Raw genomic sequence first — 25,004 nt, 5'->3', positions numbered from 1 at the left:
CTGACATTCCTCCAGAACCACTTCCGCTACACCGGCTTCAGGAGCCAGTAGGAACTTTGTCCGTCTCTGGCGTCACATATAATGACCAATGGGAGAGCAGCTGAGAGTCTGGAGCAAGCCCCGCCCCCTCACTGGCTGCATCTGCCGGGGCGAAGCACAGAGATCGTTCACTCCGTTAAAGACACCTTGTTGCCCACTGAATACAGTCTGAGGAGAACTCTGAAATGCTCCAGCTAACAGGAAAGTTGTCCACAAGAACAAACACAAGAGGCTCCATGTTTCTAAGTGTTAGCTACAGCAGAAAGTTTTCAGCCGTTTGGAGGAGCAGACAGGAGTCCAGCAGCTGAGGAGTGAACCCCAAAAAAACTGATTCAACACTCTGCTGTACTTGGTGTCACGCAGCCGTTGAAAGCAGCAGCTTCGCTCTCAGCCACCAGACTCCAAAGCAGCCGGCGCAGAGGCGAGGGCCAATGGCCCGTCTACAAAGTGCAACACCTGCTACAGGAATATTCAGTAACTCCGCTCTAACGAGTCTTCGTGTCACTAAAATCACTGCAGACATCAACGGCCTCCCGTTGGTTCTACAAACACAGCTTCTGAATAATTTGGTGTGTGTGTGAGAGTGTGTTGTTCTGAACAAAACATTTACCAACATCTGTATTACAGACTGTGGTGTCACCTCAGGAGACTCTGATATCCTGCTGCTTATACTACAACAGGTATGTGCAGCAGGAACAGGAAAAGGATGGATGAGATCTTTATGATATGATGGAGGTTGGAGCTTCAACAAGACGATGAGAAAAGTCTATATGTGACCTGATCCAGCATATATAAAATAAATGTGGAAATATATTATATTTCCACATTTATTTTCTTCACTGAGTTTCTGCATCATGAAACTGACATCATGCAGTTTATCTTTGCACCACAAGAGGGCAAAAGAGTCCCCTTCCGTCACGGTTCCAGCAGATATTAGTTACATTAGAGCTGAACTGAACATGGATCAGTAACATTTATTCAGTCCTGATCATCAGTGTTTGTCCAGTTATGGTAACAAAGACAAAGTGGTCACATGTGGCACCATTAAAGATGATTGACAGCCCTTAAATGACTTCTCCGTCTCCTCTGTAACTGATGAGTTCCACATGTTGAAGAGCTGTTTGATCCTTCTCTGAACTCATTCATTCATTCATATGGTCTCACTCTGATTCTCCACACTTTGATGGAAACGTGTCCCACAAAGAAAAGTGATCATTCATTTCTTTACATCTAAAATAGAGGCAGCTGGAAACAGAGCGACAACAAGACGCGCCAAGATACAACTCATGCATGTTATGGAGACAAGAAAATGAAAAGAATGCTCAGTGAGAGCAGCCAGACGACATTTTTTCACAGAGCACAGATGAAGGTGTGGCTGCTCACACTGATGAAGGATAAGAAGCTGCTTCACTGAAATCCTCCTGATGAAGGTGAAGCTGGAACTAAAGTCTCTCTTTACTCATTAGAAAGATGCAGAATGAAGAAGGTTAAAGAAAAAGTTGTGAGAGGAGATCTTGGTAGAATTTTCTTCATTAAGGGACATCTTTTTCATTTTTGTTTCTGATCAAACCTTTACTCTGAATGTTTTATACTTTGGAGGGGTTGATAGATTTCTTCATGAGCTGGTTGAAAACAGCCGTTTCAAACAGGAATCTCAGCTTGTAAACTCAGACATGCAAAGATGGCCGATGCTCATCACTTTCACAGCTCAGACGCTCCTGCTTTAATGTGTGAGAGCAGGAAAAGAAAGTCTGAAGTGTCAGATTACTGAAGATGTCAGAGTCCAGAAGAAGCTCTGTGACTGACATGAACGTTCGGAGTCAGGAACCATCAGCCATCCATCCAGAACCGCTTCCACCACCCCGCCTCCTGGATTCAGGAGCCAGTAGGAATGTGTCCCCTGCTGACATCATAGATGGTAACCAATGGGAGAGCAGCTGAGAGTTTGGAATAAACCCCGCCCCTTCACTGTCTGCTGTCATGGCAGCTGCTCAGATACTTCCATTTTATTAATTTCACTCAGTTTGGAACCTTCCTGAATAAGAAAGACTTTTGGACCCTTAGCTATAGTACTATACTTCAAGTTAATTTTATTAAGCATGCTTGAGTACAAGTATAGCAAGTATACTACGTACCATGTACTTGTAGTGTACTAGAAAGTATACTAATTTAATACTTCTTCAGACAAAAGTGGAACATTTTTCAGTTTATAAGAGTATACTTTAAGTATACATTATAAGGTCATTTTAAGTTTACAAAAGTACAATCATCTATATACCACTGATGTACTAGGTATATACTTCCAGTCCACATTTTAGTTTTTTCAAGTATACTTTAAGTATACATTCATGAACTTAGAATTTCTAAAACTAAAAAAATAATAATAATAAAAATAATACTTGTTGTATAACTTAAGTGTACTTGTAAGTTTGCTTAGCATATTAGTTGTAGCATACTGGTTATGTTTCTGTATTTGTCAGACGCTTTTATCCAAAGTGACTTACACTGGTGGGCGGGTACTGTGAGGGGGTCTCGACTAAGGACCCCTACTGCAGGTAGTGCCTTTCATGCAGGGGATTTAAACCCTGTCACCCACATTAGATGTGACAGTCACTATCCATTCAAATATTTATATACCTGAAATATACTTCTTAAAGCATTCTTAAAGTTAACTCATACTGTCTGTATACTAGACTGTAATGTATTTACAAAATCACAAGACAGAATTTTGAGAACAAGTTTGATATATATATATGTATATATATATATGTATATATATATATATATATATATATATATATATATATATAACATTTTAAAAGATACCATACAGTGTATTTACAAATACCTGCTTAAATCATTAAAGAAGTGCATTTAAAAAACAAAGAGCCTCGATGAAATTAAGTCCTTCTTCGCTGAGTCAATGACTTGACCTTATTCAGTACTTGGATCAAGATAAACATTAAAAAAGTATTAGTACTTTGTGGCAGAAAGAAGTCAAAAGTATACTAAAGTACAAGTATAAGCTTTAGTACTAAAGTCTTAAGTCTTAGTATAAATGTTCTTAGTGTTAGGCTTTTCTTTATACTTTTCAGTATAAACCAAGTATACTTCACTATACTATTCTTAAGTATATAAAATATAGTGTGTAAAAAGTAAACTTCAAGTTTACTGCCTCAGTTTTGGTATGAAATAAGTATATTCATAGTACACTTGAATAAAGTACTTTTTGCTGAGGGGAGCAGAGTGTGAGGTGGGTGGATGCAGCGTGACAGAAGGCAGAGGGAGGGGCGGCTTCAGACCAGAACCTACTGTGGTTCTGACAAAGTGAGGATGAGTATTATCCATAAGCACTGATCAGCTGACTTCCTTTACCTAAAGCCAAGCAGCTCCCTCATGACGGGTCACATGACGTGTCAACAGGAATGAACCTTCAGGTTTTACAGGTAAGCTGGAACAGAGAAGAGGCATCTTAAAGGCATGCGCTTAATTTGACGGGGGTTACGGAGGTCATGACCCCCTCAAAAATCAGATCCAGCTAATATAACCCCCCCAATATCATCAAATCAAATTATCAAAAAATATTATAAAATTCTGAATGAATAACTTTGGTTTGTTTTCTTTATTCATTCATTTCATTTCAAGATAGCATCATGTTTTAATGATACTATTTAATGATCTCACTTAAAAATGGGAGATTTGAGATAGGCTTGTAGTTGTTCATTTGTGTCTTGTCAAGATTGTCCTTTTTCAGCAGAGGTTTATACAGATGTTTTTAGTGGTTCTGGAAACACACCCGACATTAAAGACAAGTTCACCATCAGTAACAGGTCTTACTCCTTTAGTATTATTATTATTATTAATTAATAGTAATCTTAATGTGATAGTAAGTGGGCAATATGTGAAATCAGTTCCGAATAAAGGTGCAAGCTGCTCTCCAGTGTGCCATCCTCTATTGTGTGATGTATCGAGAGTTGCATTGTGCATAATACATTTGCTGAATGTTGGTGCCAATAGAGTGATGAAATTGATTATCCTTTAAGTTCTTGTCAGCTGCCACTGTTGGCTAGTGCTTAAACACTGAATTTAATGGTATAAATAGTCAAGTGAACAGCTGCATTTACGTTAAGTAGCCTACATCAGTAAAAGTATCACAATGTATTTCTAACACAGGAATGGCAAATTAGCGAGCAAGAAAATGATTAAATAAATACATAAATAAATAAATAAATAAATATGCCGCGAGTTTAACCCCCCCAATGGTAGACCCAAAGTTACGCCCTTGCTTAAAGGAGGGCATGAGTCCGTCAGAGTTCCAGAGAACTGAACCTTCAGGTTTTACAGGTAAGCTGGAACAGGGAAGAGGCATCTTAAAGGAGGGCCGGGTGTGAGTCCCTCAGTGTTTCCAGCTCAGCTCGGATGAAGTCCTCCGTCTGTCAGCGCTCTGCAGCTCCAACCACCCAACGCCTCCATCTGTGAGGAAAAGCAGGACTCTGCGGTGAGTCTCTTTCATGTTTCAGCTTCTTTTGTCTGTCACAGTGTTGCTGCTTCAGCAGGAAACAGCTGATCAGAATGACTGCAGAAACCTTATTGATCCTGCAGGGAAACAGCTCTGTTACAACACTCAGTTAAGAAAGGAGGAAACAGGGCAGTGGGAATAGATCAGAATGTGAAAGTGTGAAAACATGATGAGACGTGTTTAGATGTTGGCTTGTGGGCTGGATATTAGTTTTTAAATGTGGGAATATGGAGCGTCCCGGCCTTCACAGGAGTGAACGTCAGACTTCAGCTCAGAGTCACAGACCCATCCCACCTGTTTACTGCCTCTGAGTTTGTTCAGAAGCAGCTGGAGACACACGGAGGAAGTTTTTAGCCCAACAGCTGACAGTATGCAGCCAGTTGTTCTTCTTCATCGGTGTGCCAGCAGCAGCTGTTTGCACATGCTCAGATCTGTTGTTGTGGCTGCTCAGACAGGGTGTGGTGAGGAGGAGGAGGAGGGCACTGTTCATAACGCCCGGTTCATTAAACAAAAAAATGTTCATCTGAACATACATTTCTATTCTTTATTTATTAGTTTCAGGATTTATTTCAAAGGTGTATTTATCTTTTTAAGTATTATTTTATTGAATATTGATTGAAACTGTTGCAGATGAAACCAGCCGACCGAATATAAAGTGTTTCCATCAGCTCAGCCTTAAACTGAAGCAGCAACAGGACTACAAACATGTCTGTAATACATATCCTGTAATATGAGATCTGTGTGCACGTTGGTGACTTTGGGACAGTTCTTCATGGTTGTCAGATCTGATTGTTTACATGTTCTGAGCAACAAGAAAACCAAAATATAGGAACTGCAGAACCTGACGGTAAATCAACATGTTTTTAGCTTCTTTTTTTTTTTGGACAATATCAAAGTGATAAAAGGCAGACAGTCAGAACTCAGTGTTGTACTTTTAAAGCAGAGAACCTGGTTTGGGATTAAGTCAGGGGAAAAGGTCATTGAGTGTGTAATTATCTCTGAGGAGGAGGTGAAGAATCTCTCACATTTAGTCTGGACTGAGTGAAAATCACTGAGCAGAGCAGCTGATGTTACAGTCCACCTCCCTACAAACACAGCCTGAGTGCAGCTGATCAGTAGTGTCTAAATGACCGCTGCTGACCACTCTGATACCAACAGTGATGTCTCCAACACTAACATGAATGCTTCCTATTCATGTGGACACAGAAAAACTCAGATGGGACCTCATTAATGAGACCTGCTCTGAATGATTCTGATGCAAAGAGCAGTCTGAAGAAAGCAGAGAAGTGTTCGTGTGTCCCCTGGCAGAGTGGAATTTAGAGGCCGAATCAAAGAGAACGGCAGAATAAATGGAAAAGGAGACAAGAGGGAAGCAGCATTTTTAGATCAGAGTTTGTTGTTCAGGAACTTGAAGGCGTGTTGTAACATGAACTCCTCTGGTATGTCAGGTCCTACCTGTGCAGGTGGAGCTCTGACTCATTCCAGGAAGCAGCTCACCTGTGTCACAGTCTGCTGTGTTCACACGCCGAGCGGAGGGTCTTCTTATTCAACACTTTGAACAAACTATAAGTTTGAACTTTGTCTTTAGTAACTTTCCTGTTTGTTTCTGCTCTGTAATGTTTGGGGAACACGTTCACTTCTTATTTCAGGACAAACTTTGATCACTTTTGAGTTTTAAGGCAAATCTGCATGATTCTCAGATTATTGATGAACTGGAATCAAAGAACACGATGATCAGCTGATGATGTTTGTTTTCTACATGAAAAACTGATCTTCATAGAGTTAAAGCGTCAGCTCCTCCATTACAGTCAGACACAGCAGCTTCCTGCTGCTTCCTGTGTCCCCTTTCAGAATAAAATAAGTTAAAATGTGTCTGACTGTAGTCAGTTATGAAGCTGTGTGCAGCTCTGATGGAACATATAATCCACTAATATTGTCTCGTGATGAAATGAAGTAGATTCAGGTGTTCTGTCTACTTTATGGATCAGTTTGTGATGTTTTATTCAGCTCTTTCCTTCCCTTTATATGTGAGTAACAATCCTTCATCTTTGTTTCTTTTTTTGTTGAATTCAACTAAAAGTTAAAACGTTTCATTCAAGTTTTTATCAGGGACATTTTATTTGTACTTTTAAACATAAGATGGACCCTACAGACAAAGATGGAACCTTCCCAGGGTAGAAGGTTCTTTTATTAACAGCATATCAGTCAGTTTCTGGTTCAGACGTTAAATCAGTTGATCTCCATCCTGCCATTGTTTCCTTTTCATGAGGAGATAATGAAGGAAGCATTGAGAGGCTTCAACCAGCTCTTATCATGGCTGCTGCTGATATTTGAGGTTATTTACTCACTAAGGAACCTTCCTAAGCAGAAAAGAGCAGCTGGAACGGATCAAACTGAGGTGTTCCTGCTGCATTTGAAAGCTTTTTGTTCGTTTGTAACTTTTTCTGGACAGGAGAGCACTTTGGGCAGCTTCTGTCCTTTTTATAAGTTCTGTATACTTAATGTTGACCTTCAATTTTCCTGGATTTGTTGCTACCTACATCTGTATTTGATCCTTTCTGTCAGCATTAACTGGAGTTTCTTACAGCTTATGCAGTGACGTGTCATTGTACCATCAGATATGTGTAACTGTGGTGGAGACTCAGTGATTTCTCTTAAACTAAATAGAAATAATCAGCTCCTCGTTGAACTGAAATATTGCTGCATAAACAGGAACCTTCAGTGTTTATACACACTCACTTTGTGAGGTTCACCTGTTCAACTGCTTGTTAAGGCAAACAGCTCATCAGCACATCATCACATGGAAGTAACTCAGTGTACTGAGGCATCCAGACGTGGTGAAGTCCAAACCGAGCATCAGGATGGGGAAGAAAGGGGATTTAAGTGAGCGAACAGGGCCGTATCTAAACTAAGGTTTACAGAGAATGGTCCGAAGAAGAGAAAGCATCCAGAGGACAATGAGCAGACTGTCAGCACGCAGCAGCAGAAACTGAGGACACGGTTTGCACCGGCTCAGAAGATTGGAAAACGCTGCCTGGTCTGATTTCAGATGGTCGGGTCAGAATTTGAACACACTCACAGTGAAACTGAGTCCTGATATGAGATCCAGATAAATCCTGGACTGTTGGACTCTGATCCTCAACCTGTTTTATGAAGGATCATAATTCAGGTGTGCTGGAGCCTCTGGGTGTGACCATGTGGACTCATCAGTGGGTTGATATAATAATATATATAATAAAGTTAGATAATATTTAACAGAGAGCAGTGAGCGCCCCCTGGTGGCTCCTGTCAGTCTGCAGTGATCCTGCAGGATGGATTTCTGGAGTCCTGCTGCTACTTATCTGCAGTGTAGCTCTTCATGTACAGTTCAGTCCTGCATTCAGCCCATCAGAGTGTTTCAGACAGCAGATTTATCATCATGCTGCAGGTTCAGATCATCAGTGTGTGTTTTTTTTTTTTTTTTTTTTTTTTTTTTTCCTTCAAACTTTATTTAAAAGTTCCAATCACAATCAGAACATTGACTGTGGACAATACAAAACAGTCAGGCATCAAGGATTTAAATAAACAAATACAATATGAGACTATAAAGTGGATAAGGTGCATAAGTCATTACATAGGTACCCTAAATATAATAAAATAAATGAAATTAAATAAAAGGAAGAAAGAAAATGGCAGGACATATTATATTTCTCCAAATATTCCTTCAATTATGTTAACAGTGTGTATACATTTTTTATTATCAATTCTTTTAATACATTCGAGGTAGTTCTTGAAATCAATTTCAAAAACAGGAAAGAAAGGTCGACCTTTAGAAAATTTGGTTTTATGTATGTGGAATTTTGCAATTAGAATAATCAGATTAATTAAGTGTTGCATTTTCCTATCTTTATTATTATAGTATAACAGTATATCTTTGGCATTCAAATTAATTGGTATGTTGGAATGTGATGTGATGTAAGCTTCAATTTTTTTCCAAAAAATCTGGGAAAAATTACATTCAAAGAAAAGGTGCCTAATCGTTTCCACTTCGGCATTACAAAATACACAATTGGCATCAATATTGACAAATTTTGACACAAATTTGTTAGTGGGGTAGATGTTATGTATAATTTTATATTGAACTTCTTTGATTTTATTGGAGATAACAAATTTATGTGGAAGGAGCCATGTTGTTTTCCAATTAATGTCAGAGAAAGAGGAAGACCATACAAATTTCCCTCGAGGTGTAATTTTCCTTTTCCTGAAAAAATGATTCCTTATATGTTTATTGTTACAATGGTGACTCATAATGTTTATACCATTAATAAAGAGGGTAAAGTCAACTTTCTCTGCCTCTTGCCTTTCAAAATGACCTTTTATCAATTGGAGAATGCCACTGGGAATAGCTTTTATCACTGTTTGAAATTCTTTATAGGTAACAGGGAAGATTTTAGATCTAAGAAATTCTTCATAACTAAAAATTTCACCTACATCATTTTGTAAATCCTTAAGATATATTATTCCTTTTTCAATCCAATGTTTCAGAAATAGTGATTTATTTTTTCTAGTTATGAACTCATTGTTCCATATAATAGTTTTATGTGGAGAGAAGTTATGGACAAAGCATAGTTTTGCTGCTGAAATGGCTTGTTGGTGAAATTTAGATAATTTTAGGGGTAATTTTGAAACATTATAATCACAATTTAGGAGAAAAGGTAACCCTCCAACTTTCCCAAAAATATTCTGAGGTATAAAATACCAAAGAGATTCTGGCTTTTTCAAATATTCTTTTATCCATTTTGTCTTAAAGGTATAGTTCACATCCATATAGTCTAACAGCTCCATACCACCATCTCCTCTTGGGGCTGCCAAGATCTCTTTTTTTAAACGATGGCATTTGTTTTTCCAGACAAAACTTATTAGGGTATTATTTATTTCTTTACAAAGGGATTGTTGAACAAAAAGAGAGAGAGTAGGATATACAAATCTAGAGATACCGTCTGCTTTACTCAGAAGAACTCTACCTAATAGGGACAGATCTCTTTGGAGCCACATATTGAAAATATTTTTAGTTTTTTGTATTTTAGGTTTGAAGTTTTTTGTTTGACGTTCAATTATATTTTTAGAAATATAAATTCCAAGATACTTAATATTTTCTTTAATTGGTATTTTACATATAAGAGTTTCATTTGTGTTGTAGAGACATAGTATTTCACATTTTTTTAAATTAAGTTTTAAACCTGAAGCAACAGAAAAGGTGTCTATTACCTTAAGTGCTGTCTCTATTTGTTGTTTATTTTCCAAAAATAAGACTGTATCGTCCGCTAATTGAGTTATCCTAATCTCTCTCTCAAAAATCTTTAACCCTCGAAAGACATTGCTCTGTCTAATTTGTATTGAAAGCAATTCAACGACTATAAGAAAGAGAAATGGGGAGCAAGGACATCCTTGACGGACTGACCTAGACACTGAAAATCTTTTTGTGGTATTTGGGAATAACATGACACAGCTACTAATATCTTTATAGAGCATTTTAATATAGGATACAAAATGTTCACCAAAACCGAAGGTTTGAAGAGATTTAAATAAAAATTGATGCTCTACACTATCGAATGCCTTGTAGAAGTCTAAAAATAAAATTAAAGCGTCTGAATCAACATATTCAGAGTAATCTATTAAGTCAAGGATAAACCTAATGTTGCAACTTATGTGGCGATTATTCATAAAGCCAGTTTGAGTTTCATGTATGATTTCACTTAAACCTTTTCTTAAACGCCTGGCGAAAATTAGTGAGAGTATTTTATAGTCAACATTGAGCAATGTTATTGGTCTCCAGTTATCCAACAGAAGGTGGTCTTTGTCTGGTTTGGGAAGCAAAGTTATTATGCCTTGTTTCATGGTTGTGGTCATTTCTTCATTATTTGTACATTCTTTCAGCATTTCAAAAAGAGGTCTTTCAATTATTTCCCAAAAGCACTGGTAAAATTCGACAGGAAGACCGTCCATTCCTGGAGATTTACCTTTTTTCATTTTGTTTACAGCTTCAAGGATTTCAACTTTAGAGATAGGTTTTTCGCAATCCAATTTAAAATTATCTGATATTTTGGGAGTAAATTCTTTAACATTATTAATAAATTCTTCACCTTTTATTGAATTATAATTAGAGCTGTATAGGTCAGAATAAAATTGAAAAGCGTGATTTGCTAAATCAGTTGGGTTGGAGGTTACAGAATTATCTATTTTTAGAGATGTGATATTATTCCTCTTGTAGTTCCTTTTTTCTAGGGCGAAAAAGTAGCTTGTATTCTTCTCACCTTCCTCTAACCATTTAGCCCTGGAGCGTACAAAGGCTCCCTTGGTCATATTAATATATAAACTATCTAAATCATCTTTCAATTTTATCAGTTTAATTTCTTCCTCTGGAGTTGGGGAACTTTTGTTTATTAGGATATTTAGTTCTTTCATGATTTCAGATTCTTTAAGATTGCTGCGTTTTTTCATTTCTTTACTGTGTCTAATAGCTGATTCTCTGATTTTAAATTTAAAAAATTCCCATTTTTGTATATTACTAAGTTCTTTTTCATTGAAAATATTCCCAGCAATTGCTTTGACTGAGTTACAGAAAGCTTCATCTTTCAGTAAATTACAATTTAATTTCCAGTAACCACGCAGTGTTGCTTTTTGTTTTAGAGGATTAGTAAAGGAAATGACTATCATTTTGTGATCTGAAAAGGGGGCATAACTATGTGATATTTCGGAAACATATTGCATAGTGTAAGAAGATATTAACCACATGTCTATTCGAGATTGTAAAGAACCACTAGCATTACTCCATGTACACTCTTTTTGGTAAGGGTGGATATATCGCCAGGCGTCTATAACATTAAGTTGCTCACCTAAGTGTGATATCACTTTAAATCTTGAATTGGAAGATATTCTTGCTGGTACTCTGTCCATTAAGTCATCAGCTGCATCATTTAGGTCACCGCCAATTATTAAGTGGGCCTCTTTATATTTCTCTTTGAGCTTCAAAAGTTTTGCTGTCAGTTGGACAATCATATTTTTTGCTAGAGCATTGTAATTATAACCATAAATGTTATTCACCACCAGAATCACATTGTTTACTCTAAGCACTAAAATAATCCATCTACCTTCTTCAGATAAGTGAGATTCTATAACATCCCCTTTAAATTTATTAAACAGAATAGCTACTCCTGCTGAGTTGTTAGAACCATGACTTAAATAAATCTGGTCTCCCCATTGACTTCTCCAGAATTTACGATCATCTTCACAGGAGTGTGTCTCTTGTAGAAAAAGTAAATCGGCGTTAGACCTTCTGCAAAACAAAAAAATTGCCTTTCTTTTGGTAATATTGCGTATACCATTGACATTAAGAGAAAGTACTTTAAGGTTGATGAAATTGTTGGTCGCCATAAATAAAAAAAATAAAAATAGCTGGATGCCGACTAACTTGAACAATCAAAAAGAAAACAACAACAAGAAAAGAGCTTTTTATAAAAACTCTCTACCTTTGGAAAAAGTTAGAAAAACTCTGAACATTATGAGTATCAGGCATATAAAATGTGCTGTTTTGAGGCCATAACATTACTTGTAATGAGCTTTCTTAATATTCTTTTTTTTTTTACTTTTAATAAGCATCATGGTCTTCAGAGCTGGCTTTTCACGCAGTGAATTTTACCCCATCGATGAAGACGATCGGCCCTTGCCATCTGGTTTTCTTTCCATCCTTACGTGCCTGTTCGACTAAAGGCCACAGTTTGTTTCTGCAGTCTTTCTCGAAGCGGGTCAGGTCTTCGGCCATACGGAGGTTCATCTTCTTCAGGATGTCAGCGTTGCGTGATTCTCTCCAAATCTTAATCCTGAAGGTCCGCATGTTGAACTGGATGATGACTGGACGCGGTTTGTTATCATCCCTCGGGCGTCCCACTCTGTGTACCGTGTCAACCAGGAACCCCATCTTACTTTTTTCATCCGGTGCAATCTGGCTCAATATTTTGAGGACTTCATGCCTCACATCTTCGTTTTCTTTTTCTGGGAGGTTGATGAGGCGCAGATTCCATCTTCTGCTGTATCTTTCTCCTTCTTCGGTTTTTTCTTTCAGTTCGTCCACTCTTTTATCCAGCGTTATCACTTTATCCTCCGTTTCTTTAGCTTGAAAATTAAGCCCTTTCATTACTTCTTTTGCCTCTTTAATGTCCGCAGTGTTTTGTTTCATTTGCTGCTCAAAGACGGAAAAACCCCGCTTTAACTCACGTATGGCTTGGAGGATGTCGGAGTTAGAAACCGTGTCCTTCTCCTTGTTTTCTCCACACAGTTTCTTCGGGTTTGGACTTTTGCTGGGAGTCTCGGGAAGAGGAGAACACAAGCCGTAGAAACTCTCCTCTGGCTCCATGTCCATCACCAGATTTCCTTTTGTGACTTCTTTTTTTTTTGCGTCTCTCTTTGTCATTTCGGCTCACTGGTGCAATGTTGGTGTTAGCTTCGTAGGCTAGCTTGTAGCTTAGTTGACGCACGTGTCAGGAGAGTTAATGTCCATAGGTCGTCACTCGTCAGAATCTTCAACCTATTATCAAAACTCTTCTATCCTTGTTTGGTTGGTGTTTAGCCGTTTAACAAGCCGTTCAAACCGTTGGCCTCGTCAAATTATCATCAGATACTCGTTAATGCTGCAGAGCTTCGCACTTACACGTCTGCTGCAGTCGCCATCTTGCGCGACCCCCCATCAGTGTGTGTCAGTGAATGGAAATGTTTCATCAGGATCATGATGTCTGTGCTGCTCCATGCCTCCATCTAGTGGACTGATGGAAGTACAGCAGCTGATCTTTTTACAGCCCAAATGATGGAGAGGAGGATGTGAGCTGCTGTGCAGATGAATGATGTGTGTTTCCTCTGCAGATGAAGGTAGAAAGTGTGTGTGAGCTGCTGTGAGTTCAGCAGCATGGATCAGAGTGAGGACACTGAAACCTCTCTGTGTGGGGAACATGAGAGCCAGAGCAAAGCTCAGAGGTGAGAGGACCATCTCTAACTGTCCGTGACTCTTCTCCATGTCAGAGCTCAGCACTCACATCACCAAACCACCTTTATTCACAGTAAAAAAAAAGTTGAGTGTTGTGTTAAAGACCAGAACAGCAACAAACTTCTCATGATGCTGGACATGGACCTAAACTTCAACCTGCATCCGGACCAAGCTCTGTCACCAGCTTCATATTTTCTAACCCAGAAACACTTCCCTTCCTGTTCGTCCACCTCGCTGTTCACTACACCGATCTGTGAACACTCTGAGAAAATCCAATAGAGTCTAATATAGAATTAAAGTTCATATTCAGGCTGTCATTTTCAACATCTACATGAATATTAAAGTCACCCACTACAATGACTTTATCTGTACTCAGCACTAACTGGGATAAAAACTCTGAGAATTCTCAGAAACTCAGAATAAGGGCCAGGTGGACGATACACAACACCTTCTGAAGCATCCTCTGAACCTAAACCTGTCTCACATCCTGGAGCTTGTGCTAAATATGAGCCCAAAGTATGTGAACCAGCACCAGCAGTCACATCCAGACTTCAACCTGAATATGAACCACCAGTTGAGCCAAGACTAGAGTCTGGACCGCATTCAGCTCTTGAAAGACAGCCTCTGAAGTAAACTGAAGCTGAAAGTTACTCAGATTAGCTTCATGGTGAAATATTTTAAACCTTCACACACACTCTGGTTACATACTTAGTAATTTACTTTTGCATCAGTTTTATTAGTTTTTGTTGCATTATAGAGAACTTTCCGGCTTCTTTTTCTCTTTTAGAGCAAAGATGGAGACACCTGTGGAGCACCCGGAGGACCCTCCACCCCCGGCAGCTCCAGCTTCAGCAGGTAGGAGTCCAACAGTTTCTGCATGGAGACACCAGTAAGACACATGATGCTCAAACTGACCAATCACAGCTCCGGTTGTTTCTGTGTGGTTCCTTCAGCCTTCAGTTAGCAGTGACTGTTAGACTCTTTAACTACGTTATAAACCCTTAAAGGGACAGTTCGCCTCTTCTGACATGAAGCTGTGTAACATCCCATATCAGCAACATCATTTCTGAACATCTTCTTACCCCCTGCTGCGTCCTGTGAGCAGAGTTCCAGCCTCGTTTTGCTGTTGATGAAGGTAGTCCGGCTAGTTGGCTGGGGTTTAAAAAATAAAGCGTTTTGCTTCTCAGAACAATATGCGTTCAACAGAGTAATACATTTGCATCACAGAATCCTCCCTCCAGAACCATTCTGTGATGCAAATGTATTACTCTGTTGAACACATATTGTTCATTTCATTCCCGAGTCCAGGAATGGCATCCAGCGTGCGATTCTGCTGACGTAGCATCACAGTCTGAGTGTTGTTCGCTCTGTAGATCTCATCGCATATGTCTCGCAGCTTCACAGCGGCCAGAACAGCTGCCGAGGTTTTCTGAATTTCTCCATATGCCAGGTAACCGCCAACTCCAAAAAGCAGAAAGCTTGTTATCAAAAATCCAATTTTGTACACATCTTTGACATCCTCGACTGACATTATTATTGGCAGATATACAATCCTCCACTCCCAGGAGTCCATTGTGTATCCGGAGAAAACTGTCCCGTCTGGACAAGAGGGTTCCCCCAAACCCTGTCTCCTCGTTGAGAAAATTTCATCAATTGCTTTGAGAGACCAGCTGGCCAAATCCATAATTCACCAGTTTTGGAAACTATGCAAAGAGAGGCTCCGAAAGATAGAGACAGAGGCAGAGACGTGATATGTAAGGGAAAACACCAGTTACCATGGTGATAAGTGCCTAACAGTCTTATGTGATTTAAATTCCTTTAATCTAAAGATCTCTGCAGCCTGCCATCGGTTTGATGCCATCATTGAACAGAATGTAGAATGAGTTTTTAGGTGATGTCTTCTCCAGAATAACCAGAAACAAGTATAGAAGCCTGTTCTATCCCGCTGATATCTGATCCAACACATCAGCCTTCATATCAGAGAGTATACGTCAGATTAAAGTAAACTTTGATTTGGTCATTGAATCTCTACATTATTTTTGCTCACTGTCAGAGCGAACTCCGCTGCTTATTAAGTTCAGAGCTTTATGTGCAGCTGTCAGGATATTAATGGCAGATAGATATAAACTTTGCACAAATTATACAAGTTTTCATTTTGCTTTTGGAAACAAAAGTCTAAAAATGTTTTAGTTCTAACTGTGTTTATTTTGAAAATGCTTCAGATTTTCATCACTACTTTATAGCATTAGCTTTAATTTATCTTCAAACAGATCCACCCATCAAAAACCATCTGGTTAAATATAGAACAAACCATTTCTGATCAAGTTATCTTTGATCTGAAACAGGGACAACAGCAATGACTCTGACAGCCTGGAAGGTTGATAAAATCACAAGCACTCTTCTTGTGATTTACCCCAATTTTGGGAATACCTTGACTTTCAACCTTTTATGTCATTAAAATATTGTTTAACACCCGGGTCCCATTTTCTCATTTGGTTTGGGTGTGTGATATTAGGAAGAAACACTTTTTGGGAAATCTTCCACACAAAGCGAGCTCCTCTTCCCTGAGCCTCACAGCCATATGAGCAACCAAAGCACAATGAAAGCTATGCTCATGGCATCATTCATCACTGACTGTCAGCTTTAAAATGTACAGGGACCCCTGAAGTAGTCATGATTCACACGCATTAGTTTTACATTTCAACAACATTTACTGAAAAGTGAGATTCGTGTTCATGTCTATGACACCTTGCAGAGAGCGAACTCAACAGAATACGAGCGGAGTTTGTGGAGAGGGTGACAGAAGAAATCCTCAAGCAGCTGCTTGATGCCCTCTTAGCAGATGGTGTCTTCAATCGTTTGGAGAAAGAAGCAATAAGCGAGGAAAAACATAAAGCAGATCGGGCACGAAGCCTCATCGATGATGTAGGAAAAAAAGGAGAGGAAGCCAGCAGGAAGATGATGGAACATCTTCAAAAATTAGACCCCACACTTTCCTCTCAGCTGGGTTTGTTGTCTGGCCCATCAGCACAAACAGGTAAGGCCACATATTTCTGTTATAAGGGCTTATAGTTTTATATTCAGTTATATTGACCAAATTAGTCTTTTGGACTAATAATTTAAACATCTCTTAAAGAGCTGACATCCCTTAGGGCCCTTTAAGACCAAGTGTGACATGGGCTTAGCTTAGTTCAGCACACTGGTTGCAAATTACAGAGCAAAATAGACACATTATGTTGTTGTTGGCAGGCAGGAAGCTATTGGGTGTTATGTATTGTAGGCTATTTGTACTCAATAAGGAGGGTTAATCTGTCCTGTTCCCATCCATGTTGCAATGCACCGCTGCACTGACAGTGATTCTGTGGGTGCAGGACGGATCATCGCCAATGATTCACCCACACAACCAGCTTGTCCTCCATTTTAGCCTTGACGTGCACTTTTCCTGCACAGCATCAAACCATCATTACACAACACAAGCTGTTGGAATGAATGGGTTACAGAGTGAAGCGGTGGGATTGTCTCATGAGGTCAGAGAGGGCCATCAGCAGGGGAGCAGGGTCATTTTTACAGACTTGAACCAACACCAGTTCAGTTGCACATTAGTTTGTGTAGTAGCTGCATCTGTGAGGCGTGATAGATACAGTGGAGTCCATCTTTAACCTCGGTAGAAGTGGGAGAAAGACGTGTTTGAGATGCTCTTCAGTGGTATTTTCTGAGGGTGTACCTCTTGGTTTATGTTAGGAAATGTCTGCAGTAGCCTGTTTTCTGAGGGCTTTGAACAGGGTTATGGTTGCTAATGTGTTTGTAGCAAAGAATCTGTGATTAAGATGCGTTTGGATGTGTGTTTCAGAAGGAAGCTCCACCTGTGCAGCAGCAGGGGAATGTAGGGTTTGCAGGAAAGTTTGGTGTCCAGGAGCTTCTGCAGTTGCTCAAAATTGTTTGATGTGTTTATTTTTTTCACTTGGAGTGTTTTTAGTGGGATTATGTTCTTGTTTTTCTTGGTTTGTGTTGTTCTTATGGTTGGTAGTTTGTGGAAAAGTTGTGTTGGGGTTTTTCTGAGGAAAGGCCTTGAGTTGCTTCCCTTACTGAGAGCTTTGAGTTGGGTGTGTGATTCACAACTCCTAATGTTTTACACCAAACTGCTACAAGTTGTTTTGTTATCGGGTTTGCAGACATGTGATCCTCCCCATCTACACTGAGTGTTAGAATGAATTTATAGGGACAACAACATTGAAATTATTTGTGGCTTTCATTTGCAATAATAGCTTATATTCATGACTGTAACTAAGATAAGTGTCTCATCAGAGACTGGGGGAAATTTAGCTTTAAAGGCACGTGACTTCAGACTTTATTTTCTTTATATTTACGCTCCATACGCTGCTCAGTAACAGGAAATCTTCTTATCTTCCAGTTTGTCATTCAGAGCTTCTTCACAGGTGTCAACCCAAACTCAAGTCTGCTCTGAAGAAGAAGTTCCAGCGTGTGTTTGAGGGGATTCCTGAAGCAGGAAAGAAAACCCCTCTGAGTCAGATCTACACAGAGCTCTACATCACAGAGGGAGAGGTCAATGATGAACATGAGGTCAGACAGATTGAAGCAGCAGCCAGGAAAGCAGGCAGAGCAGAAACAGCCATCAGACAGGAAGACATCTTTAAAGGCCCACCTGGAAGAGATGAACCAGTCAGAACCGTGCTGACAAAGGGAGTGGCTGGCATTGGGAAAACAGTCTTAACACAGAAGTTCACTCTGGACTGGGCTGAAGGCAAAGCCAACCAGGACATCCAGCTCATGTTTCCGTTCACTTTCAGACAGCTGAATGTGCAGAAAGAGAGAAAGTTCAGCTTGGTGGGACTTGTTCATCACTTCTTTAATGACGTTAAAGAAGCAGGAATCTGCAGCTTTGAAGAGTTCCAGGTTGTGTTCATCTTTGACGGTCTGGATGAGTGTCGACTTCCTCTGGACTTCCACAGCGAGGAGCCCCTGGCTGATGCTACAGAGCCCACCTCAGTGGATGTGCTGCTGACAAACCTCATCAGGGGGGAGCTGCTTCCCTCTGCTCGCCTCTGGATAACCACACGACCCGCAGCAGCCAATCAGATCCCTTCTGACTGCGTTGGCATGGTGACAGAGGTCAGAGGGTTCACTGACCCACAGAAGGAGGAGTACTTCAGGAAGAGATTCACAGATGAGAAGCTAGCAACCAAAATAATCTCCCACATCCAGACATCCCGAAGCCTCCACATCATGTGCCACATCCCGGTCTTCTGCTGGATCACTGCTACAGTTCTGGAGAAAGTGTTGGAAACCAGAGAGGGAGCAGAGCTGCCCAGCACCCTGACTGAGATGTACATCCACTTCCTGGTGGTTCAGGCCAAAGTGAAGAATGTGAAATATCATGAGAAAGCTGCGACAGATGCAGCCTGGAGTCCAGAGAGCAGGGAGATGATTGAGTCTCTGGGAAAACTGGCTTTTGAGCAGCTGCAGAAAGGAAAGCTGATCTTCTATGAATCAGACCTGACAGAGTGTGGCATCGATATGTCAGCAGCCTCAGTGTACTCAGGAGTGTTCACACAGATCTTTAGAGAGGAGAGCGGGCTGTACCAGGATAAGGTGTTCTGCTTCATCCATCTGAGTGTTCAGGAGTTTCTGGCTGCTCTTCATGTGCATCTGACCTTCAGCAACTCTGGACTCAACCTGCTGAAGCAGCAAACAAGCCCCTGGAGGCCTAAATGGTTCAATAAACAAGGTCTGAAACATCTCCATCAGAGTGCTGTGGACCAGGCCTTAGAGAGTCCAAACGGACACCTGGACCTGTTCCTCCGCTTCCTCCTGGGTCTTTCCCTGCAGACCAATCAGAGGCTCCTACGAGACCTGCTGACACAGACAGGAAGTAGCTCACAGACCAATCAGGAAACAGTCCGTTACATCAAGAAGAAGATCATCAGTAAGAATCTGTCTGCAGAGAGAAGCATCAATCTGTTCCACTGTCTGAATGAACTGAAGGATCGTTCTCTGGTGGAGCAGATCCAACAGGCCCTGAGATCAGGAAGTCTCTCCACAGATAAACTGTCTCCTGCTCAGTGGTCAGCTCTGGTCTTCATCTTACTGTCATCAGGAGAAGATCTGGATGTGTTTAACCTGAGGAAATACTCTGCTTCAGAGGAGGCTCTTCTGAGGCTGCTGCCAGTGGTCAAAGCCTCCAACAAAGCTCTGTACGTACAACATAGATATATTTCTTTTTAAATACATTCTTTACTTATTAACAGAGAAAAAAACTCTATTTAGCTTCTTTTATTTGATGTTTTTACTTTATTTCCATAGACGTATAAACAGAAACAAACAGGGAAACAGAATTCTTCCACTAATGAAATTCAAATGTAGTTTAATTGATTAATTGATCAAGTTATTTCCTTCCATCTCATTTCCTCCTCAGCCTGAGTGGCTGTAACCTCTCAGAGAGAAGCTGTGCAGCTCTGTCCTCAGTTCTCAGCTCAGAGTCCTCCAGCCTGACAGAACTGGACCTGAGTAACAACAACTACCTGCAGGATTCAGGAGTGCAGCAGCTTTCTGCTGGGCTGAAGAGTCCAAACTGCAGACTGGAAAAACTCAGGTAAGGATTCATGAGCTTTCCAGCTGAGAGCTGATATAATTCTGGCTTAAATGGATTAAAAACAGCTTCCAGGTACCTTGATCAATGAAACGGGTTGATCTGTTCTGCCTTTTGATTATCTGGCTTAAATAACTCTGATAATGAAATATAACGCACACAGTTTAAAGACATACCAAAGTGCTCTTTCACTCCTTTGCATTTAACGGGCAACAAAGCCACAGAATCCTTTAGTGAATCAGAAGCTGAATGTATTTCCCAAACACACAGAATCCTTCTAAGTGTTACTGGAAGTGAATAAGACATGTTTGAACACACTGGGGAACAAATCATGTCCAAGTGACTTTTATTAACAGATGCCTGTAGATGACTAAAATCAGGATCTGCAAGTCCTGCTGCTCACCAAGTCTGACTCCTAATATTAAAATGGAACATAAAGGATATTTTACAGCTTTTTATCAGACTAAATGTAGAAGCTGTCCAAAAGCAGCTCCACACAGTCCACAGAAATGTTGCTGCTTTTATCAGATATTTCCTCCCCAGACTCCTCAGAGTCATGCTGACTGCATGTTTTCAGCATGTCAGGAAAATGAATAAGAATACTCAGGAATACTGTCTGAAGTTCCAAAGCAGAGGACATTAATTCTCCTGCAGCAAGGGAAGGTTTACATCCAGAAGCTGTGATGCAAATGTTCAGAGATGCAGAGTTCTCAGGAAGCTTTTATAGGGCAGAGAAGACGGATGCATGAGACATTTCCTTCTGTCCTGCTGGGAGCAGATAGTGGTGCTGGTACCGCCCAGGCTGTGGGACACTCACTTCTTAGAGCGGACAGCGGTGATCTCCAGAGTGCAGCTATTAATCTCATGCATGCGGCAACATAAGCAGTTACACACAAGCAGAAATGATCATGTGAGCATAAAGGATCAGATGTTTTCTATCACAGTACGTCCTGAAGTGTAGATTTAGTTTTGCTGTCCGTTATGAACATGAAACTTTAAAAATAAATAAATAAATAACCAAAGTGCAGTTTAAGCTTTTTAAACTCTATAACGGGAGTGAACCGGGCTTAGACAATACAGGGGGATGACATCATCGACGCGTATATAGAAAGCCCCCGATAGCCCCAAATAACAACAGCATGGCAGCTCTGAGCTAACAGGGCAATAGTACGCGTTCATTCAGTCATTGGTCTTAAAGTATTGGTGAAATAAAGACAGATAATTCCTTATTTAGAGGCCGTATTGTCTGCCCTGTTCACTCCGGCAAAACAGCTGACTGTCAGTGGGAGAAGATGCTTTGCTCACATGGTGTTCTTAACAGAGAAAAAACTCTATTTAGCTTCTTTTATTTGATGTTTTTACTTTATTTCCATAGACGTATAAACAGAAACAAACAGGGAAACAGAATTCTTCCACTAATGAAATTCAAATGTAGTTTGATTGATTAATTGATCAAGTTATTTCCTTCCATCTCATTTCCTCCTCAGCCTGAGTGGCTGTAACCTCTCAGAGAGAAGCTGTGCAGCTCTGTCCTCAGTTCTCAGCTCAGAGTCCTCCAGCCTGACAGAACTGGACCTGAGTTACAAAAAGCTGCAGGATTCAGGAGTGCAGCAGCTTTCTGCTGGACTGAAGAGTCCAAACTGCAGACTGGAAAAACTCAGGTAAGGATTCATGAGCTTTCCAGCTGAGAGCTGATATAATTCTGGCTTAAATGGATTAAAAACAGCTTCCAGGTACCTTGATCAATGAAACGGGTTGATCTGTTCTGCCTTTTGATTATCTGGCTTAAATAACTCTGATAATGAAATATAACGCACACAGTTTAAAGACATACCAAAGTGCTCTTTCACTCCTTTGCATTCCTGTAGATTTGTCCTAAAACACAGATCCATCACATACCCAAAGTAAACTACTTTACAGAAATATGAGCTGTTTTTCCTCTGAATGTGAGCATCAAACCTCCTTTAAATGTGGACACACTGCACTGGAACAGAGGGATGATATCTGTATGGTTATTTGGTTTGAGGTGAACCTGAGCCTTTGTGAATTAGACAGATGTGCAGCCTCTGGTTTGCTGCCATTTAACGGGCAACAAAGCCACAGAATCCTTCAGTGAATCAGAAGCTGAATGTATTTCCCAAACACACAGAATCCTTCTAAGTGTTACTGGAAGTGAATAAGACATGTTTGAACACACTGGGGAACAAATCATGTCCAGGTGACTTTTATTAACAGATGCCTGTAGATGACTAAAATCAGGATCTGCAAGTCCTGCTGCTCACCAAGTCTGACTCCTAATATTAAAATGGAACATAAAGGATATTTTACAGCTTTTTATCAGACTAAATGTAGAAGCTGTCCAAAAGCAGCTCCACACAGTCCACAGAAATGTTGCTGCTTTTATCAGATATTTCCTCCCCAGACTCCTCAGAGTCATGCTGACTGCATGTTTTCAGTATGTCAGGAAAATGAATAAGAATACTCAGGAATACTGTCTGAAGTTCAAAAGCAGAGGACATTAATTCTCCTGCAGCAAGGGAAGGTTTACATACAGAAGCTGTGATGCAAATGTTCAGAGATGCAGAGTTCTCAGGAAGCTTTTCTAGGGCAGAGAAGACGGATGCATGAGACATTTCCTTCTGTCCTGCTGGGAGCAGATAGTGGTGCTGGTACCGCCCAGGCTGTGGGACACTCACTTCTTAGAGCGGACAGTGGTGATCTCCAGAGTGCAGCTATTAATCTCATGCATGCGGCAACATAAGCAGTTACACACAAGCAGAAATGATCATGTGAGCATAAAGGATCAGATGTTTTCTATCACAGTACGTCCTGAAGTGTAGATTTAGTTTTGCTGTTCGTTTTGAACATGAACATGAAACTTTAAGAATAAATAAATAAATAACCAAAGTGCAGTTTAAGCTTTTTAAACTCTATAACGGGAGAGAACCGGGCTTAGACAATACAGTGGAATGACATCATCGACGCGTGGAATGTACTTCTCTGTGGAAACTTTTTAAAGTGAGTCAAAGTAAAAGAGAAGAAGTTGTCCTTTCTGTATTAATATGTTGGAAGAAAGGTCTGCCAGTCCTACAGAAAGCATGGCGGTCTGCAGAGCGACACACAAAGGCTGCAGCTACAGAGCCCCGCTCGGCTCGGGTTAGAGGAGAGCAACATGAAACATTTCCACATGCTAAGTTGGAGTTTAAAGGTTTATTGAGGGACCAAGGGGATTAAAAAGACGAGATAAAGTTGAGGAATTTAGGGCAGAAGGGCTAAAGAGCCAATCCTTGCTGGGTGATGACACACTCGACTTTGCATGAAGGAGGGAGGTTGAGTGACTTCTCCAGAGGCCGAGGGCCTTAAAGGACAACTTTCGCTGGAAACCACTTTTGTGTCACTCATTTTAAAATGTGGTAGGTCACAACAAGTCATATGAGTATGCGCCGCGCCAAAGTGTAATTCGATCTACTTGGGCTGCACTGGTCATTGAAGGGTCACCGCACTCAGAGACAGACAAATGAGCGCGTGAGAGAAGGCGAAACTTTGATTCGTCACTCGGTCGTAAGCCTCGCCCATAGCCTTGTATGGCATGGCCACAGCTAACCTGATGGACAGGCGCTCCGCAGCTGAAATGGAGTCGTGTCTGTGACATGCAGATGGGACTGCAGGTGGAAATTAGCTTCTAAGCTACAATCTGGTGCAGGTCATCTCTTTACTTTGTAATTAATGTACTTTGCACATGGTCCCTGACTAAATAAAATAAAAAAATAAACCTGAAATCACGGCACCGCAGCTCCGTTTCAGCGGCGGAGCGCCTGTAGTAGGTGTCCCGCCGAGAGATCACGGCACCGATCCTCCTGAGCAGGTCATCAAACTGGGTCCTGGTGGGCCTGAAATACCGCTGGAGGCGGCCGCCATCCAGACGCAAATCCTGGAGAAGGCGGAGCTGAATGCACCACCAGATGATGTCACTGACCCAGACACGACGGCGTGTGCGTTTCAGACGAATCTCAGACTGCCACAGCAGGTACAAGGACGCCATGGTACTTATATCAGCCATGGTTGCTGAGAGAATGAAATGGATAGCCCCTTCAGCTATTCACTCGTTTTTTTGACGTGTTTCCGACGCTTTTGCCTCGGAGAATATTTATCTTGTAAGTACTGCTATGGAGACTTAATTTGTTATGGTGGCGAAATGTATTCTGCTAGTTTTCAGTAGATGCTAACTCGTTTCATTTTCATTGATCTCGGTTGCTAATCGAAACTTAGTTATACAACGCTTTGCTTGTATAGTGTTTAACAGTTGTGTTTCTGTCTGTAATTATTTTCAGTTTACAAAAAACAAATGAGAAATAAGACAAGAGGACTTCATTAAAATACAGGAAATGTCAAGCCTTGTGGTTTATTGAAGGACTTTTAATTGTTAGCTGGTTGTCTAGCTGTGCACAAGCATACGCACTGCAAGGACAGCACAATGATGAAAAACAAAGTTAATCACGATAGAAAAAATAGAGGAGAAAGGTCACGATAGACATGTTTCTATCGTCCTCACGATCGTCATATCGCCCAGCTCTGGCGCTGCGGGCTGGCAGTGGCACAGCTCAGCTGGGGTCCAGGGGGTGTGCCCCGTGACGTTTTGTTTTTTAGAAACCAATCAGAGGTGCTTTATTGTCACGTCGCGGATGTTCATGAGGAAAACCGGAAAAGCCAGTCGTTTGCCACACAGGCCAAATGAAATAACGATGGAAGTGGATATTTAAAGGGGAAGTTCGTTTTTTTAAACCTGAACTTTATTTCTGGCATAAAATATGTTAATCTACTCA

The 25,004-nt window shown here is 40.6% G+C and overlaps 2 protein-coding genes across 5 annotated transcripts; one reads left to right on the top strand and one right to left on the bottom strand.

The window, feature by feature from the left end:
• The first annotated feature begins 4,443 nt into the window (after positions 1-4,443).
• On the top strand, positions 4,444-22,439 carry LOC142402481 (NLR family CARD domain-containing protein 3-like). 3 transcript variants are annotated; one of them, XM_075488007.1, is made up of 7 exons: positions 4,444-4,537; positions 13,454-13,564; positions 14,362-14,429; positions 16,330-16,611; positions 17,998-19,786; positions 20,008-20,184; positions 21,669-22,439. In XM_075488007.1, the coding sequence occupies exons 2-7, from the start codon at positions 13,497-13,499 to the stop codon at positions 21,844-21,846; spliced, it is 2,562 nt and encodes an 853-aa protein (XP_075344122.1). In that variant the 5' UTR covers positions 4,444-4,537; positions 13,454-13,496; the 3' UTR covers positions 21,847-22,439. The 3 variants fall into 3 exon arrangements, with proteins under 3 accessions (XP_075344122.1, XP_075344121.1, XP_075344123.1); XM_075488006.1 differs by having other exon boundaries at positions 17,986-19,786; XM_075488008.1 differs by lacking the exon at positions 13,454-13,564 and having other exon boundaries at positions 17,986-19,786.
• LOC142402482 (uncharacterized) lies at positions 8,183-13,273 on the bottom strand. 2 transcript variants are annotated; one of them, XR_012773372.1, is made up of 2 exons: positions 12,184-13,273; positions 8,183-11,873 (listed from the first exon to the last, which is right to left on the bottom strand). XR_012773372.1 is itself a non-coding variant. In XM_075488009.1 (2 exons), exons 1-2 carry the CDS (start codon positions 13,005-13,007, stop codon positions 11,865-11,867), a joined length of 780 nt encoding a protein of 259 aa, XP_075344124.1. In that variant the 5' UTR covers positions 13,008-13,273; the 3' UTR covers positions 8,206-11,864. The 2 variants fall into 2 exon arrangements, 1 of the variants encoding a protein (XP_075344124.1); XM_075488009.1 differs by having other exon boundaries at positions 8,206-11,873; positions 12,237-13,273.
• Positions 22,440-25,004: the final 2,565 nt, after the last annotated feature.

This window comes from Odontesthes bonariensis, chromosome 17, assembly GCF_027942865.1.
Source record: "Odontesthes bonariensis isolate fOdoBon6 chromosome 17, fOdoBon6.hap1, whole genome shotgun sequence".
Lineage (NCBI taxonomy): Eukaryota > Metazoa > Chordata > Actinopteri > Atheriniformes > Atherinopsidae > Odontesthes > Odontesthes bonariensis.
The sequence above is the reverse complement of the archived record's forward strand: the minus strand, read 5'-3'. Positions and strand labels throughout refer to the sequence as shown.

Bases quoted from the DNA above. Each gene is read 5' to 3' on its own strand.
- LOC142402481 (XM_075488006.1), top strand. From the start codon at position 13,497: ATGGATCAGAGTGAGGACACTGAAACCTCTCTGTGTGGGGAACATGAG. The intron at 13,565-14,361 runs GTGAGAGGACCA...TTTCTCTTTTAG, and splicing joins AGCCAGAGCAAAGCTCAGAG to AGCAAAGATGGAGACACCTG. The intron at 20,185-21,668 runs GTAAGGATTCAT...TTTCCTCCTCAG, and splicing joins TGCAGACTGGAAAAACTCAG to CCTGAGTGGCTGTAACCTCT.
- LOC142402482 (XM_075488009.1), bottom strand. From the start codon at position 13,007: ATGACAAAGAGAGACGCAAAAAAAAAAGAAGTCACAAAAGGAAATCTG.